Source organism: Pongo abelii, chromosome 1, assembly GCF_028885655.2.
Source record: "Pongo abelii isolate AG06213 chromosome 1, NHGRI_mPonAbe1-v2.0_pri, whole genome shotgun sequence".
Classification (NCBI taxonomy): Eukaryota; Metazoa; Chordata; class Mammalia; order Primates; family Hominidae; genus Pongo; species Pongo abelii.
In genome coordinates this window covers 93,650,840-93,669,286 of record NC_071985.2, presented here as the reverse complement: position 1 = coordinate 93,669,286, position 18,447 = coordinate 93,650,840, and the positions used below count along the sequence as shown (strand labels likewise).

General features: G+C 53.3%; 2 protein-coding genes across 26 annotated transcripts in view; one reads left to right on the top strand and one right to left on the bottom strand.

The window, feature by feature from the left end:
- The first annotated feature begins 2,724 nt into the window (after positions 1-2,724).
- On the top strand, positions 2,725-15,153 carry LRRC71 (leucine rich repeat containing 71). 12 transcript variants are annotated; one of them, XM_054550992.2, is made up of 16 exons: positions 2,735-3,071; positions 6,063-6,212; positions 6,540-6,668; positions 6,759-6,834; positions 7,054-7,131; positions 9,336-9,404; positions 9,630-9,789; positions 9,866-9,949; positions 10,048-10,137; positions 11,302-11,451; positions 11,657-11,750; positions 12,620-12,708; positions 13,881-13,922; positions 14,001-14,112; positions 14,502-14,623; positions 14,917-15,153. In XM_054550992.2, exons 1-16 carry the CDS (start codon positions 2,912-2,914, stop codon positions 15,031-15,033), a joined length of 1,722 nt encoding a protein of 573 aa, XP_054406967.1. In that variant the 5' UTR covers positions 2,735-2,911; the 3' UTR covers positions 15,034-15,153. The 12 variants fall into 12 exon arrangements, with proteins under 12 accessions (XP_054407021.1, XP_054406967.1, XP_002810047.2 ...); XM_054550987.2 differs by having other exon boundaries at positions 2,741-3,071; positions 13,998-14,112; XM_002810001.5 differs by lacking the exon at positions 13,881-13,922.
- Positions 12,166-18,447, bottom strand: part of ARHGEF11 (Rho guanine nucleotide exchange factor 11) — a 115,973-nt gene continuing 109,691 nt past the window's right edge. For all 14 annotated transcript variants that reach the window (XM_024253853.2, XM_054550925.2, XM_054550934.2 and 11 more), the window contains one exon: positions 12,166-18,129. In XM_024253853.2, the coding sequence (XP_024109621.2) occupies positions 18,071-18,129 (59 nt within the window). In that variant the 3' untranslated portion in view covers positions 12,166-18,070. The remainder of the gene's footprint in view (positions 18,130-18,447) is intronic.

Genomic DNA, 18,447 nt, shown 5'->3' with positions numbered 1-18,447 from the left:
GAGAATCGCTTGAACCCGGGAGGAGGAGCTTGCAGTGAGCCGAGATTGCGCCACTGCACTCCAGCCTGGGAGAAAGTGCGAGACTCTGAATCAAAAAAAAAAAAGAAGGCTGTAGTGAGCTATGATCATGATCATTGGACTCCAGCTTTGGTGACAGAGCAAGATCCTGTCTCTACAAAGAAAAAAAAAAAAAAGGCCGGCCATGGTGGCTTACGCTTATAATCCCAGCACTTTGGGAGGCCGAGTGGGGAGGATCACTTGAGGTCAGGAGTTCGAAACCAGCCTGGCCAACATGGTGAAACCCCATCTCCACTAAAAATACAAAAAAAATTAGCCAGGTGTGGTGGCGCACGCCTGTACTCCCAGCTACTTGAGAGGCTGAGGCAGGATAACTGCTTGAACCTGGGAGGTGGAGGTTACAGTGAGCCAAGATCATGCCACTGCACTCCAGCCTGGGTGACAGAGCACGAATCTGTCTCAAAATAAATAAATAAATAGAAAAGAATGCTAATTTTACCCTGCCTGTGTCCCTGTGCTCTGGAAAAGGAACAAAGTCTGGATGATAGCACATCTGTTTACAGCATGGTTTACTGAATATTTTAAGCCCACTATTGAGATCTACTGCTCAGAAAAAAAGTATTCCTTTCAAAATATTATTGCTCCTTGACAATGCACCTGGAGATGTACAAGGAGATTTAATGTTGTTTGCATGGTTGCTAATACAGTATCCATTCTGCAGCCTGTGGATTGAGGAGTAATTTCGACTTTCAAGTCTGATTATTTAAGACATACATTTTGTAAAGCATGAGTTGCCATACATAGTGATTCCTCTGATGGATCTGGGTAAGACTGAAACCCTAGATAAGATTCACCATTCTAAATGCCATTAAGAACATTTGTGATTCATGATGGGAGGAGGTCAAAATTTCCATGCTAACAGGAGTTTGGAAGAAGTTGACTCCAACCCTCATGGATGACTTGGAGGGGTTCAAGACTTCAGTGGAGGAGGTAAGTAACTGCAGATGTGGTAGAAATAGCATGAGAACTAGAATTAGAAGTGGAGCCTGAAGATGAAACTGAATTGCTGCAATTCATGATAAAAGTTGAATGGATGAGGAGTTGCTTATGGATGAGCAAAGAAAGCAGTTTCATGAGATGGAATCTACTCTTGGTGAAGACGCTGTAAGCATTGTTGAAATGACAAGAAACGATTTAGAATATTCCATAAACTTGGTTCATAAAGCAGTGGCAGGATTTGAGAGAATTGACTCCAATTTTGAAAAAAGTTCTACAATGGGTTAAATGCTATCAAACAGCATTGCATGCTATTGAGAAATCTTTTGTGAAAGGAAGTCAATCGATGTGGCAAACTTCACTGTTGTCTTATTTTAAGATATTGCTACAGGCACCCCAACCTTCAGCAACCACCACCCTGATCAGTCAGCAGCCATCAACCTCAAAGCAAGGCGCTGCATCAGTGAAAAGATAATGACTCACTACTCAGATGATAGTAACATTTTTAGCAATAAAGTATTTTTAAAATTAAGGTATGTGCATTGGGCTGGGCGCTGTGGCTCATGCGTGTAATCCCAGCACTTTGGGAGGCCGAGGAGGGAGGATCACTTGAGGTCAGGAGTTCAAGACTAGCCTGGCAAACATGGTGAAACCTCGTCTCTACTAAAAATACAAAAATTAGCCAGACATGGTGGTGCGCGTCTGTAATCCCAGCCACTAAGGAGGCTGAGGCAGGAGAATTGCTCAAACCTGGGAAGCAGAGGTTGCAGTAAGCTGAGATCACACCACTGCACTCCAGCCTGGGCGACAGAGTGAGACTCCGTCTCAAAAAAAAAAAAAAAAAGTATATGCATTTCTAGACATAATGCTATTGCACACTTAACAGACTACAGTATAGCGTAAAGGTAGTTTTACAGGCACTGAGAAAAACAAAAGCGGTGTGACTCACTTTATTGCCATATTAGCTTTATTGCAGTGGTCTGGAACCCAACCCTTAGTATTTTGGGGATATGCTTTTACTCAAATGGGGCCCACCAGGGCAGAACCATCAGGGTCTAGAGTAGCAGTCAGGTGATGACTTTGAATCTCAGGTTTGTAAGGAGTGTGACTCACCTTATTAACTCGTTAGCAGATTAACTGAGTCCCCAGAGACCTCCAGGAGGCTAAACAGATGGGGGTGGAGAATAGAAACCTAGCACCACACCAACTAGATGGGTTTCTCTAGACTCCTTCCACCAGGTGCTCTCTCCTTACTGGACAGGTGGGTGGACTCTGGAGAGTGGACCTGCCCCCACCTGGATTCTCCCTAGTGTCCTCCGACCACCCACTACCCCGCTCCCCCAGGCTCCGCCCCGCCTCCCCCAGGCCCAATTCCAGGATGACTTTGGATTGCCCGCCCTCGCCCTATCCCTGTCCCCGTTCCCGTCCTAAGATCCACTCGTTTCCTTCGCCATGGCTCCGCTCAGGTCCTAGGTCACCCTAGCCCTTCTCCCTTAGCACAGGCTCGGCCAGCACTGGCCCTCCGGGACCCATCAGCTCCTGCGATCTCTGGCCGGCCTCGCCCTGCCTGCTCCGCCGGGCCTGGCCCGCCCCTCTGGCTCTGGCTCCGCCGCCAGCCGCCCTCGCGGGCTCTCCCCTCGCCTTGCTCTGCCCTGCGGCGCCCCCTGTCGGCCCCGCGTGCTCTCTGCGGTTGCCCCTTTCCCTCGGGCCCGCCCGCCTCGCGCGGTTGTCTTGGAGAGGGACGCGTAGGCTACGCCACCGCGGGCGGGTCGGATCCGGTCCCTGGACGCGGAACAGAGATCCCCTGATTCAGCCACCCCCAGAGTGAGCCCCGTAGAGTGCGATCCTACCTTCCTGCCCCGACGAAGGTCCCAGAGACGCTGCGGACAACACCAGCATGTCGAGCGAGCAGAGCGCGCCGGGGGCCTCACCCAGGGCCCCGCGTCCGGGGACCCAGAAGTCTTCTGGCGCGGTGACCAAAAAGGGAGAGCGAGCGGCCAAAGAGAAGCCGGCGACCGTTCTGCCTCCCGTGGGAGAGGAGGAGCCCAAAAGCCCTGGTACGCTGGAGCCGGGGTTTGGGGATCGGGCTTCCAGGCTGCGTCTTCCCGGGGTCCCACTAGCTACTCACTGCTCCACGGCTATGGCTGAACTCATACACACCCAGGTTGAGTTCCTGAATCTCGGCTTGATAGATGTTTCAATTGAACTTGATCTTAAAGAACCCATACTCTGGTTTGGGATGGTGACAAATACCAATAAGATGTGATAAGATATAGAAGAGAGGAAGGCCCAGGGGGTGAGGGCACCAGGGGGGTTGCCAGGAGGTGCCTTTGAACAGAGTTTACAGATGTTCATTCATTGGTTCAACAATTACTTTCCAAATGCCAGCCATGAGGCCAGATATGTCATGGAGGAGAACGAGGTGGACACGGTCCTGCCCGCATGGGGTTTACATCCTCTGGGAAAAGAAAATGAGTAGAATAGTACAAGTAGAGGTATGGCCCTTTTTGTTGCAAGTGATAGAACCCCAATCAAACTAAGCATGAAGGGGAAATGTATCAGAAGACTTCTTGATACAAATCTGCCAGCTTCATCATCAGGGGGACAAGAACTTGCTGTCTCTGGAATTGAAGTAAAACAACTTGGGAAAAAGCTCTGATCGTCCAGCATTAGCCAGGTGCTATCTCCTTGTTAGTGCTGGTGGATGGGGGGAAGGAATTATAAGAGCTGGAGAAACAACATCTTCTGGAAGGGAAGACAAGACAGTATACAATCCCCTACAGGTACGAAGCCAGTGACATTCAAAACACACACACACACACACACACACACACACACACACAAACACACACACACACGACATGGCTGCTGTATAGAATACAGGGTGGAAGGAGGCAGAGAGATGAGTTACCAGACTATTTCAACAGCCTAGTCCGGGGACAGTGGGAGTTGGGATAGGGCAGTGAGAATGGTGAGGGGTGGTTGGGTTAGGCTCCTCAGAGAAACACTTTTGAGGCAGAATAAGAGTTGGTGAAGGACTGGACAGGGTAGGGAGTGAGCGACAGAGCAAGAAAGATTCTCAGGCTTCTGGACTGGGCACTGGGTGGGAGGAGGTGCCATTCATGGAGATGGGAAAGGCCAAAGGAGGTGCATGTAAGGGAGGAGCTCCAAGGGGTGATGCCAGCTGGACAGCTGGACACATGGGTCAGCAGTGCCCAAGAGAGGTTAGGGGTGGAGTTGTGACTTTGGGTGGAGTTGTGACTTTGGGAGCTGCTGATGTTCTGGCATAATTAAGTCCTGGCAATGAAAAAGACCCCTCAAGGACGCAGGGAGTATAATTAGAGAAGAGGAGAGGGCTCAGGATCCAGCCTTACAGGTTGTAGAGGATGAGGAGCTGGCAGCGGAGCCTGAGCAGCCAGCAGAGAGGTAGGACAGAATGGGAGTGATGCCTGCACAGGCACCTGGATAGGACAACTTGGAGGTCATGGTGGCCTTAGCAGACACCACTGTGTGCTGTGGCAGGGGCAGATGTGGGCTCTCGTCGGGTAGAGAGTGATGGCTGATATAGGAAGGTGTAGGGATTTAGAGGAAATCCTATCTAATGGGTTTTATTTCTCAAGAAGCTATGAGGTGAGATCTTTAGTGAGCATGAGAAAGGGTGTGGGAGGGGAAAAGAGCAGTGCTGTCTGACAGGTAACTACCTGCTAAAGTGCAGAGAGCCCATTTCCATCCCGGCATGAAGTACTACAGGGCAGCGCTGTTTTAGAGCAGGGCTTCTCAAGGTGCTGTCCTTGGACCAGCAACTTCAGCATCATCTGGGAAGTTGCTAAAAATGCAAAATCATGGCTCTCACCCAGGCTACAGAATCAGAATTTCTGTAGGATACGGCCCAGGAAATTGTTTTAACAGGCTCTCCACGTGATTTTTAAGATGTTAAAGCTTGAGAATCTCTGTTCTTGAGAAGGGAGGTATGAGTGAAGCAAGGAAGCAAGAGGAGCTCTCCCAGCAGAGGGAAGTTTGGGAGGGCAGGGAGGTGTGCAGGAGCCAGCCAGACCAGGGGGTCACTGCAACCTCCCTATGCCTTCTCTTACCTGCTTCCTCCATTTGGCTGTGTGCCTGGGTTCCCACTGATTGCTGGACACAAGAGGAAAATGCCTCTCATGCCTTTCCCCATGAACCCTCGAGCCTCTCTGCATCCTGCCAGCCCCTCCACTCCCTCAGGCAGGCTACCTACTGCTGAGCTGCCAGTGTCCCTCCCAGCACAGTTCCTGCAGCACCTGCCTCTGTGGCCAGCGTGCTGTTCTGTGGAGCTCCAGGCTGTCCGGCACTTGACAGGGACCCCCGTCCTATCTCTAGGAGCCACTTCTTCCTGGGATGCCTATGGTGGGGAGCCGGAAAGAGCAAGTGTCCCTTGAAGACACAGAGTCTCAAGTTTGCATAGCACAGCCCTCAGGTTGGGATGTGGTAGGCATGTGTGAATTAACATAACTCAGAAATGAGTTAATATTTCTAAAGCATTTCAAACAGCACTGGACACTACGAAGTGCTATATAAACACATTGGACAGGGGAAATGTTAAATAAAATTATCGTTCTGCTGCTCTTGGGCGTATGTGTAGGGAAGGAGTGGGAGTGGAAAGGAACTCACATCGGGCCTGCGCTTTCTCCCAGGGACCCTGAGCAGTTCCAGCAGGGAAGGAGGACTTGAGAGGAGGAAGCTGGGCTGGGGACACCTGGGAAAGGCGGAAGCCGCGGCTGGGAGTGGAGAGCAGGGGTGGCAGTGGCTTTGACCTGGGGGTGGGGAAGCCAGCATACAGAAGAGGGGACCCCGTTGTCTACCGTGACGCACGCCCTTTAGTCCCCTTTCTCCGAGCTCTTGCTTTCCCCGTTTCCTATCAAGTGTTTTCAGCGTCCGTACTTCCAAGCATTTGCAAGTTGAATGGCTGCAAAAATATCCATCTGAGGAGGGCCCCTCCGCCCGTGCGGGCGAGCCTGGGGATGCGGGAGTGGGCGCGGCCCCTTCTCTCACGCCCTCGCCCGCCCCCGCAGAGGAGTACCAGTGCTCCGGGGTCCTCGAGACCGACTTCGCCGAGCTCTGCACGCGGTGGGGCTACACGGACTTCCCCAAAGTTGTCAACCGGCCCCGCCCACACCCGCCATTCGTCCCCTCCGCCTCTATGTCGGAAAAGGCCACCTTAGGTGAGTGACAGTGGAGCTCCCCGGTGCCTGCCAGGGCCGCCTCGTCCATCCTCAGCCTCCCTTCCCACGCCGGGCCAAATGGAGGGACGCGGGGCGGTGTGTGTGTATGAGTCGGGGGGATTCGACGAGGCCGGTGGGGAGGTGGGGGAGTCTCCCGTCTTCCTTTCCAACCCAGCAGAGGCGCGAGTGGCCGGAGAGGCAGCGCCCGCAGGCCGGCGCCTCCCGCGCTGGCGGTGTCCTCCAATCCCGCCCGGGCACCCGTGGGCCGGTCCGGCGTGGGGCCCCGGGAGGTGGCTGTTCCCCTCCCTCCTCACCTCTGCCTTCCAGACGATCCGCGGCTGTCGGGGTCCTGCAGCCTCAACAGCCTGGAGAGCAAATACGTGTTCTTCCGGCCCACCATCCAGGTGGAGCTGGAGCAGGAGGACAGCAAGTCAGTGAAGGAAATCTACATCCGCGGTGAGCCCCGCTTCCCCTACCCGCCCCAGCTCCCTCCCGCTCCCCTGGCGCCTCCCAGGTCTGAGGCGCCTGCCTCCTCTTGGCCCGCAGGTTGGAAGGTTGAGGAACGGATTCTGGGTATCTTCTCTAAATGTCTGCCCCCGCTCACCCAGCTACAGGCCATCAAGTGAGAGGCACTGAGGGGATGGGCGGGAGACCAGAGTGGGAGTTGAGGCTCCTGGTGGCTTGGGAGAGAGAACCAAGGGGCATGGGAGACCCTGGCGACGGTGGGGAGGTCGGGGGTGGGGGATGAGGAAGGGCGCCGCTGGGAGGACGGTGTGGGGAGGGTTTTCTAGTAGGAGGGGGCGCTCTAGCCCTGCGTTTCCGCACTTCCCGCCCACGACAGCTTGTGGAAGGTGGGGCTGACGGATAAGACCCTGACCACCTTCGTCGAGCTACTGCCTCTCTGTTCATCCACGCTCAGGTCAGCAGACTGGGAGGCCCCCCGTGCCTGGGAAGCCTGGCTGGGCGGGTGGTCAGAGGGGAGCAGTGTGGGGATGGAAGTGGCAGGTCCCAGCTCCTGTGGGCCTGGCTGGCATCCCTGTGGAATCAGAAGCAGGCAATGTCTGTTGGACCATGATACCTCCATTAGACAAGAAGCCAGGTCCGCTTTTCTGCCCACACCAGCACCCAAAGAGCCTGATCTTCAGGGGCTCAACCTGTCTCCCCTGCATTAGTCTCATTACCCTCCACTCCCTCCCCAGAGGTTCTCGTTCTCCTTCCTGGCTGCCTGGGGCACTGGCCCTGTACTGGGGGCTGGTAAGACACAGTTCTTATCCTCCAGGCACTCGCAGTCCAGGGAGGGAGAGAAAAGGACACAAGAATAAATACTGCAGGGCAATGTGGAGACTGGTGATGGAGGACTGGTTCATTGGAGGAGGGAGTGGGCAGAGAGAAGTGCCACCCCACTTTATGGATGTGAGGCAGGAAGACCTGGAAGACTGACTGGAGGAGGTGGTACTGAGCTGAAGGAGGCCTAGGAGCTGGCCAGAGAGGGAAATGGGAAAGGGCGTACTTGTACTGGAAGGAGCAGGAGCAAGGCATGGGGCAGGGTAACTACAGGTGTGGTTGGGAGTGTAAGGGGCAAGGCTGATTTGGCCCCGCCCCTTCTCTAGGCTCCCACAGCACCCTGCCTCCTCTTGCTTCATGGTGGGAGGGGTAACCCTCCACGCAGTGGCTTGCCTGTCTTCCTCCTGTAGATGGCATGGATGCTCCTTGAGGGCAGGGACTGTGTCTTCTTCAGCTGGGGGTCCCCAGCACTCTGTGTAAAACACCATGAAATATATTTCCTTCCATCATGGGAATTAGCTAGCAGAAAACAACTATATGAATTCATCTGTAAATAATGTGTAAAAGTAAGTCATAGCAACATAAACAAATTTAAACTGAATAATCAAGTTTATGTGACAGATGAGGCAGGCTGAAAGGTTGAACAAAATAAGAAATCACGGAAGCAAATTTTTACATAGAGTCATTTCTAGCCATTAGTTCAGTTTTTGCTGTGACTTAGAAAAGGACCTCCATTCTCACAGCACTGTTAGAGAAGCCACTGCCGTGTGGAGGCTCATGCTCTAGTTATCTCTTGCTGTGTGACAAATTAACCCCAAGATTCAGTGGCTTAAAAGGACATATATTTATGATCTCATAGCTGCTGTGAGATGACCTGGGGATGGGCTAGCTGAGTGCTCTGGCTCAGGGTTTGAGGTTGCGGTACAGCTGTTGACTGTGTGGCTGCACTTACCTCAAGGATCAACTGTGGTGGAGAATCTGCCTCCAGGCTCGCTTGTGTGGCTGCCTGGGCCTCTCCACAGGCTGTCTGAGTGTCCTTACCACATGGCAGCTGGCCAGCTGAGAGAGTGCCAGAGAGCACTCAAGACGGAAGCCACCGCCTTTGTAGCCTAAACCTGGAAGTGCTGTCCCATCTCTTCTGCCATGTTCTGTTCATTAGAAGTGAGTCACTTATTTCCCTCCACCCCACCCCCCACCCCTTCTTTTTTTTTTTTTTTTTTTTTTTTTTTTTGGAGACAGTCTTGCTCTGTCGCCCAGACTGGAGTGCAGTGGCACAATCTTGGCTCACTGCAACCTCCACCTCCTGGGTTCAAGTGATTCTTCTGCCTCAGCCTCCCACGTAGCTGGGATTACAGGTGCCCGCCACCACGTCCCGCTAATTTTTTGTGTTTTTAGTAGAGACAGGGTTTCACTCTGTTGCCCAGGCTGGTCTCAAACTCCTGAGCTCAGGCAATCTGCCCACCTTGGCCTCAAAAAGTGCTGGGATTACAGGCGTGAGCCACTGTGCCTGGCCAGAAGTGAGTCACTTCTAATGTGAAGTCCACTCTCAAGGGGAAGGAATGACACAGGGGCATGAGTTCCAGGAGGTGAGGACCACTGAAGGCCATCTTAGGGGCCACCCTACCATTGGTCACCAACTTTGGGGAGCAGTCCCTTCACAATGGGCACACCTGTGAATTTTTAGTCTGGGGAATTCTCACATATATTTCCTATATTGGTGGGGGCAATCCTTCGACTCTACTTCCTAGCTGCTTCCCAGAGACGCACACGTCCTCTCTGTTCCCTTCCCTTACCTGGCCTCAGTGGTACTTTCTGGTTCTCAGTCTCCCCTGCCCTCAGGAAGGTGTCTCTGGAGGGGAACCCACTGCCGGAGCAGTCCTATCACAAGCTCATGGCCTTGGACAGCACGTGAGACTTCCTGCCCTCACCCCCTTTCTCTGGGCCGGTCTCGAAATTCCAAGCCATTTTTAGTCCCCGCCCTTCCTTGTCCCCCTACCATCTCGGCAAGGGTCCTCGATTTCTGCCCCTACATCCTCAGACCAGACCGCCCCCTCAAGCCCTCAAGTCTCCCATATTCCGGCGGACGCCCTGTACCGTTTCCAGCGACCCACATTCTCCCTCCGGCTGCCTCAGGATTGCGCACTTGTCTCTGCGGAACAATAACATCGACGACCGCGGGGCGCAACTCCTGGGCCAGGCGCTGTCCACGCTGCACAGCTGCAACCGGACCCTCGTCTCGCTCAACCTGGGCTTCAACCACATCGGGGACGAGGGCGCAGGCTATATAGCGGACGTGCGTGCGCGGCGGGGAGGGACCTGCTGGGAGCAGGGGCGGCTTGGGCGGCTCACGCGTCCCTGCCCGCTCTTAGGGCCTCCGGCTGAACCGTTCTCTGCTCTGGCTGTCCCTGGCCCACAACCGCATCCAGGACAAGGGCGCCCTGAAGCTGGCTGAGGTGGGTGTGCCGACCAGGTGGGGCCGGGGCGTGGGCGGGCCGAGGGAGCCGACCCTGACTAACCCGGCCTCCGACGGCTGAGCGCCCGCCTCCTTCAGGTCCTGCGCGCCTTCGAGCTGACACACACCGAAGTGGTGGAGCGCCGACGCCTCCTGCTGGAAAAAGGGACGCAGGAGCGCTCGCGATCGGTGAGGAGCTACCAGGCCCCAGGACCAGCCGAGAGCCCCTCTGACCCTCGAGCCCACTCCCCAAGTCCGCTGCTTTTCAGAAAACTGGCCATCCAGTTTAATCTCCACCCTCTGTCGTGACTTTCTTTCCCTCCGATTTCTGCGCAGACGTTTGCCAAGCCCCTGCTGGGCGGGATCTAATTGCAGAACCACACTATGGGCAGTAGAGTGTACTGGTTCAGAGATAGGACACTAGATTGAGACCATCTGGACCTGAAATCCGGCTCATCCATATCCCAGCTTGTAACCTTGGGCATGTTTCTAAACAACTTCTTCTTTCTTTTTTTCTTTCTTCTTTCCTCTTTCCTCTCCTCCTCCTCCTCCTCCTCCCCCCCTCCTCCTCCTCCCCCTCCCCCTCCCCCTCCTCCCCCTCCCCCTCCTCCTCCTCCTCCTCCTCCTCCTCCTCCTCTTTTCTTCTTTTTTTTTTTTTGGAGACAGAGTCTGGTTCTGTTACCCAGGCTGGAGAGCAGTAGTGCGATCTCGGTTCACTGCAGTCTCTGCCTCCCAGGTTCAAGCGATTTTTCTGCCTCAGCCTCCCGAGTAGCTGAGATTTCAGGCATGTGCCACCATGCCCAGCTAATTATTGTATTTTTTAGTAGAGATGGGGTTTCGCTATATTGACCAGGCTGGTCTCGAACTCCTGGTCTCAAATGATCCGCCCGCCTCGGCCTCCCAAAGTATTGGGATTACAGGAGTGAGCCACTGCACCTGGCCTGTGTTACTTAACTTCTCCTTGCCTTAGTTTCCTCATCTGTAAGTGGGGATAGTTGTACCTATTTCATGACTGTCGAGAGGATTTAATGACTTAATTCCTGCAATGCAGTTAAAATAGCACCTGGCACTTAGCTCAATAGAAGCTGCTATTTTTCCCCCTCAATATGACAGTCTGAGACCCTGCCTCACCCTTCCTCTCACCCCTACCCAGGTCCCTCTGCTATTTCTTCCCTAAAGCATCTCACCCCAGAGGAGTCCTATACAAATTATTTTAGCATTTAGGCAGGGAGGTGGGTGGGAGGGTGCTGTCAGCTCGACTGCTCCCCAAGTATGGGTATAGCTACCTTTCATGCCCCCATTGAGGAAGGGACTCTGGCTTCTTCATCCCTTCCCTCCCATTTGTGAGCACAGCCCTCCTCCTCTCGACATGGGGACTCCAAAACGGACCGTGAGAAGAGTCAGATGGTAGGGATCAGCAATAGTACATTGGTGGACAAGACAGACAAGACGCAGACAATGAAAACCCCTAAGGGCCTGGGCAAGAAAAAGGAGAAATCATGGGTAGGTGTGCAATGGGACAGAGCCTGGGTGCTGGATGGACAGGGGAGGGGCTTCCATCATGTGCAGAGGTGATGGAGGGAAGAAGTCCACATGGGCCTTTGAAGTTCCCCCTAAGGCCCCGGGTCCTAACCTGGGCTCCTTCCCTCACCACTGCCCATCCGCTCCGGAGGTGGGACTTGCACCTCTCTTCTCACATTCTCCACAGGAATTGGCCAAGAAAGAGGAGAAGTCGGGGTCTGGGCAGTCACCCACACAAGGAACCCCTAAGAAAGAAGACGCCACAAAGGCAGGCAAGGGGAGTAAGTGCGGGTGCCCCTGGGTGGCATCTTCCTGTGTGGAGGAGGGAAGAGTGCCGGGCTGGGTGCAGGAGGCTGTTCTGGGCCTGGGTGCACCTGCCTGGAGCTCATCTCGCCATGTCCCTCTGGGCTTGATTTCCTTCTCACAGCAGGATGATGTGGAGAGCCGCATCCAGCCCAGACATCCTGACCCACCGCTCTCCTCATCCCCTTTGTTGAAGCTGGAGCTCTGTGGGCCTGTCTTCAAAGAACCCATCCACCTAGCTGGGGCCCCCTCCAGCCATTTCTGTTTTCTTTTCTTTTCTCTTTCTTTCCTTTCTCTTTCTTTCTTTCTTTCCCTTCCTTCCTTCCTTCCTTCCCTCCTTCCCCCCCTCCCTCCCTCCCTCCCTCCCTCCCTCCTTCCCTCCTTCCCTCCTTCCTTCCTTCCTTCCTTCCTTCCTTCCTTCCTTCCTTCCTGATGGATTCTCACTCTGTTGCCCAGGCTGGAGTGCAGAGGTGCGATCTTGGCTCACTGCAACCTCCGTCTCCTGGGTTCAAGCAATTCTCCTGCCACAGCTTACCCAGTAGCTGGGATTACAGGTGCGCGCCACCACGCCCAGCTAGTTTTTGTATTTTTAGTAGAGATGGGGCTTCACCATGTTGGCCAGGCTGGTTGCAAACTCCTGACCTCAGGTGATCCTCCTGCTTCGTCCTCCCAAAGTGCTGGGATTACAGGTGTGAGCTACCATGCCCAGCTCCCTCCAGCCATTTCTATTGCACCCAAACCCAAAGTTGGGGGGTCTCTTTGCCTCACAGCCTGTTTTCTCTGGGGAGGGAGCCTGGGTGGTATCAGAAGTGTGCACTGTGCATTCTGGCTCCTCTTCTGGCCCCAGAGGTAACCATCCCTGAGCAGAAGCCAAGCAGGGCAAAAGGGATCAAGATCGGGAGCAGAGAGAAGCGCAGCATCCTCCTGGAGTCTGAGGTAAGTTGCCAGGAGGAGTGGAGGCAGGGGGCGCACCCCTGGGATTCCAGGCTTGCCTGAGACGTCTCACCCCAGCCCCTCCTGGAATGTGGTCTCCAGCCCCATGCTGTGGCGGCAGCCATTTGCTTTCAAATTTGTCCTCCACTCCTGTCCCAACCTCACCTGAAACCCCCTCCCATCTCACCCTGGGCTTCTGTGGGAATAATGGGAGCAGGCCCCTTCTATTTTTGCTTGTCTGTTAGTAGCCCACACTTTGGATCTGCTGTCTCAACTCAGCCAGGCTGCTTCCCCAGAGGCCCAGAGGCCCTCAGTTCCTCATCACCACCTCCATCACTTGCTTGGACTGTTGCATAGGAACAATGCATCTTCTTTTTTGCCCCTCTCAGCAGCTCCCTGAGGAAGGCAGGGCATTTTTATGGTCATGGCACTGCCCCACACTACCCTGTGCATGGGTCCTTCTTTAGACCCTCTCTCTTTTGCCCCTGGATCTTCTCTGCCCCCTTTCAACTTGGACCAACTTGCTGCTTGCATTGGAAATCTTCCTGGGCTGCCTTCAGTGCTCCTACGGTCCCTCATCCCTCCATTCTGTCAGCTGCCTGAGCATCTGCCTCTCTGTATTTTTCTCTTCCATTGGAAGACTCCCTGCACACCCTAGGCAGGGAAGGGCCCCTCTCCTTTTAGGAGTCTTCTCTGGCACCCAAGACAAAATCTTACAAAAGCAAAAGAGGACGTTCAGAGGGAGGAAGAGATTGGGGTTGCCTTTCAGTTTCCATTTTTCATCTCTGCCTCTGTCTTGATCAGGCTGCTGATTGTCACTAGGACTACTGCAATTTCTTTTCATCATGCCGTCATTGTTACTTCCCTCCAATCCATTCTCCTCATTGCTCTAGGTGTTGGGAAACACTTAGTAAAACCTCAATGTGACATACTGTTTCATGCTCCAGAGCCTTTGCACCTGCTTTCTTTGCCTAGAACACCTTTCCCGTCTTCGTCTGACAATATCATGTGCATTCACAGGAAACCCTTCCTGGCCTGGCCTCTTCCGTGCTCCCACAGGGCTCTGAGCTTGCCTCTCTCAGTGCTCACTCTAGACCACGTTACTTTCACTTTCTGGCTCCCCCACACAAAGGAGCTTCTTGAGGGTATGGGCTTATTTATTTTTGTATCCCCAGCACCTGGGACAAAGCCTGGACTATAGCCGGCACTCAAAACATGTATGTTGAATGAATGAATGAATGGCCTGTTGACCAGCTCCCCTGCTGTCTGCTGCAATTAGTATTCTGCTTTAGCAGCTGGTTGTTGAGGCTACTGAGGTGGTCAACCCTCTCCTGGAGCCTGTGGAGCACCGAGATGGGAAAGTTTTCATGCCTGGGAACAAGGTCCTTTTGCACCTCAACCTCATCCGTATGTCTGCCAACCTCCCGTCCTCCTGCCATGAGGCTACCTGGGCCCTATCCTGCCTGAGGGTGTCTACCCTGACTCCATGGAGCAGAGCTGGTCCTCCCATCTTTGGGCTACATGTCCCCCAAGGCTCTCTGGCACAGAGCTGGAGGGGCCAGAGGAAGTGCTGAGTCTGGGAGGAGGCTGAGGACAGGCGATTGGAGTAATGAGGGGAGTTAGAGAGATGGGGAGTGTGTAAGAGCTGAGTGAAGGGCTAGGTCAGGGAAAGGTGTGCCTGGGCCAGTAAGTCTGGAGTGGGGAGCTGGAGGAACTGGGCTGCTGGGGATGTCTGGTGTGTCAGGTGCCAGTGAGGCCTGTGGTGCTAAGAGGCCACTGTCTGCACCTTCCACCAGGGAACCGCATCACAGAGGTGGGGCTGGAGGGCTTCCTCGCCACAGTGCAGTATCAGATGCAGTTCTCCAAGGCCAAGAGTGCATCCAAGGGTCCAGTGGGGCTGCTGTGGCTGTCCCTGGCTGTGAGTCCTTTTCATTCTCTCCTGCTGAAGCAGATGTTGCCCCTATCAGTTGTCATACTAGACAGCTGCTTCTGTCTCCCCATTTCCAAGGAAGGTCTGTAGTTTCTCTGCTTCTTTTTAATAATCACAACATAACCTCCATTCCTCTTGCTGGAAAATCAGCAGTATTAATCACTCTGCTTTTTCTGCATGTCCCCCAGCCCCTAACCCACCCTGCCCCAGGACCATTTTTTTCTCCCAGAGGACTAATCTTCATTCCTCTTGTCAGATGTCAGCCTTCCTTTTCTTTTCAGAAAAATTGCTTCGCCCCACAATGTCCTGCGTATGCCATAATCCAGGAGCTGATGCTGCCAAGGGATCCCATCAAGGCCAAACTCAGGGAGGATGAGGCCATGGCATTCTTCCCCTAGCCCTGTCCCACCTGCTTGCCTCTAAGACTCGGGGCTACAGAAGCACCTCCTGTCCCTGTGTGGGGTGACCTCCCTGGGGGAGATCTCAGACCAATAACAAAGTCTGTTGCTATACTTTTCCTTGAGGTTGTCGGAAAACTTTCTTCCAGAACTACTTGGAACATTTAGATTTTGCGTCTGTCCATGTTACATGCCAGGAATGGCAGAAAAGTGGTCTGAATTACAGTTCCGCTGGGGATGATCTCAGCTCCTCTGGCCTCAGTTAGCCAGGGGCATTGCCCTTCTGCCTCCTGGGGGCTAGTTCTTCCTTGCTCAGGCAATAGCCATTCCCCCACCGTGTTCCCTAGGGGACATGCATTATGCCAGGGTTTGCATTCAGAAAGATTTGGGATAGGGATTAGTAACTGACACACATAGGCTTGGGAGGGAGTGGGAGCAGGAGTAGGTAAAGCAGAGGAATTAAGCACAGGCTCCATGCCCGCTCCCTTCTGCTTCCCCATCTGGCCCAGGTGTTTGACTGCTTTGGAGGAGAGGTAAGGGTTCAGCTTAAGAAAATGAACAAAGGCTTGGCAGGCCACTTTGGAGAGGGTGCTAAACGCTCAACATCTACATAGCAAAGGCTAAGCATTGAACATGAACCCTAATAACCTGCCTGCAGAAGTCAGCAATCTGAAACCAGAGGTTCCTGAGCTGAGTCAGGGTCCCCAAACCTTTACCCTTCAGTGCTGCCTCCACTGAGGTCACCTGCCAGTGCCCAGAGAGCACAGGACTGGTTTCGGGGAGCCTATCTGTAACCTATACAGCAGTGTCCGAGAAGGCGCAGATCAGCAAAGACCAGCCTTCCTTCCTCACTTCTGAGCAGATTCAACCTGTTCCACATTCTCTAGTCCTACCTCCCTCATTCCACTGCCTCTACCTACCTAGAATTCCCTTGTCCTGCCATCTTACTTTGTGTGGCTCAGTGGCACCTAGGCCTGTCTCCTGCCTCTTGAGTGCCTGGAGCCCTCCTAGTCTGACTGCCCCAGCTCTGTCTCTGCAGCTGGCTGTGGAGCCAGCTTCTCCAGGGAAAACCCATCATTTCTTTGAATTCCCAACACTGAACACATTGAGGTGCTGGATGATGGTCACCCCAGCTTCTGCAGGGAAACTTGCCATGTCCTCCAGAGCTTCGGTGACCCCTTCAGCCCATATCCTTATTCCACCCTTCATCACTAATGACTCCTCTATCAATTCTGATGCCCAAATAGACTGTACCCTAATGAGGACACAGCTGAGGATTGTGAGAGGTAGAGGAGTCAGAGTTGGGCTGGAAGAGAGAGAATTTGTCACTTTAATCCAACACTGAATGCCAGCAGACAGAGGTGAATGGTTACAGTCTTGGTGATGTGGCTGCGTCTGTGGGAGGATGTGGATGGATGATGACAGTGATGAACTGGCCAGGCCTGAGGCAACCCTCCCACTTAGATTTGGCTTTTAAAGTCTTCAAGCTCATTGAGGGCAGCTCATGAGACCTCTTGACTCTGGGTCCACTGCTCCTTTGTATACACATATATGTATATATACGTATGTTTGTGTGTGTATATATATGTGTGTGTGTGTATCTATATATGTGTATACATATGTATCTATATATATATATCTGTGTGTGTGTAACTGAGTTCAGTGTCTTGTCATGTTTTCTCCATGGGGGTTGTATAACTTGTTTGCCCAGTCCCTAGTTCAGTGAGTGCACATCTGAAGCTCTGGGAGGGAACAGGCAAGATCTGGGTCTGGGGGTGAGAGGGCTCCCTCTGGTTCCCACTATCCAATCCTAACCAGTCTTACAGGGAACAAACACCGTACCTTTTATCACAGCGATTCCAAGAAACACACACACCATCATTGAAGAATATTTAACTTTTCTTAAAAAAAAAAATCTTAACCATGAAAGGAAGAAAATAAAAGAGTATACATTATCTTAACAGCAAAACAGTCATTTCCATATCTATATTTTATATATTATATATATATTTATATATATATATGTATATATACACCTAGCACAGTGTGTATATTCTATTCATCAGGGAGAGTTGGGTGAGGACGTGGTGATGGGGCCAATGCTGCGGTGGCCCCTTGGATGGTCCTGGGTGAATTCAGGGACTCAGCATTCAGACCCGTCCCCACCTCCTGGGGCCCAGTCTTCAGCTCCGTACCTGCTTCACTGGTTTTCTATAGGGACAGGGTGGGGAAGGGGGACATAGGTGGGGTAAGAAACCCCCATGGTCCCCATCTTGTGAAGATGAGAAGTCCAGGGAGGGAGGGAGTAGCTCGGCAGCAAGCTGTGGAGGGCAGGCTCTGGAGCCAGGTGGGATGGGAAGCCAAAAGACCTTCCCACTCACAGGGACAGGGACACTCAGGCCTGGCTCCCGCTTTAGGCTCGATCCTGGAGCTGGGTTGTTAACTAAGGAGATACAAGTGAACCCCCTTTTCCCTAAGCAGCTCCTTCCATAACTGCCTCCAGCACTTCAGGAACAGGAACAAAAAAGGTCAAAGTTATTTACAATAGCAAAGATGCACATACGATACATACATATTTATAGGAAACCAAAGTGACAAAGAGGGGAGGGGAGGCACCCACCTCCACCTGGGGTCTTATGGAGAAAGAGGGGAGGAAGAAAGTGCATTTACACAGAAGCCTCCTCCTTTCACTTGCACATCTGAGGGCAGCGCACATACAGGAGTGCGCGGGTACACGCACATGTGGGGTGAGGGCAGACCATGGTGAGTAGGGGCCTTTCGGATGCAGTCAGCATGCTTAGGAGACATGAGGCCTTGGAGGGTTGGGCTGAGGGAGGGAAAAGACACTGAAACTTGACTCCGACTTAAGCAGACCAAGCAGCATGCGGGTCTCCCCCCAGGCCTTGGCTGGATCCTAGTTTCCCCAACTGCCTCCTCCACAGGGAGGAGCGTTGGGATCCCCCCTAACCTGTGCCCCGGTCTCAGGCCAGTCCCTGAAGGAGGAGTGGGGATGCAGAGGATTTGGTGTTTTGCACGGTTATGGTCCTGGTGACGCAGCTGCGTCTGCTGCGCTGTCTTCCAGGGGGGCGTCAGAGCCTGTGGGAGGAGGATGAAGGTGAGGAACTGGCCAGCCTGAGGTGACCGCTTCCACATGTTTTGTCTAGAAAGTTCAGGCTCACGAGAACAGATCCTTCATCACCTTCCTTCTCCTCCAGAAACCCTAGTTTCTTGTAGGGCTTGAAAAGGGCTGTCTACTGAACTCCACTTTCATCAGCCCCTAAAGCCCTTAGGTCAGGTAGGTATGTGCCTTGTCTTCCTGAGTTATGACATAGCTGTCTGTGTCCCTGGCCCACCCAGTGTGGTTCTGAACCATTTAATCAGCACGAGTCTTAGGCCGGCACCATGGTGTGCACC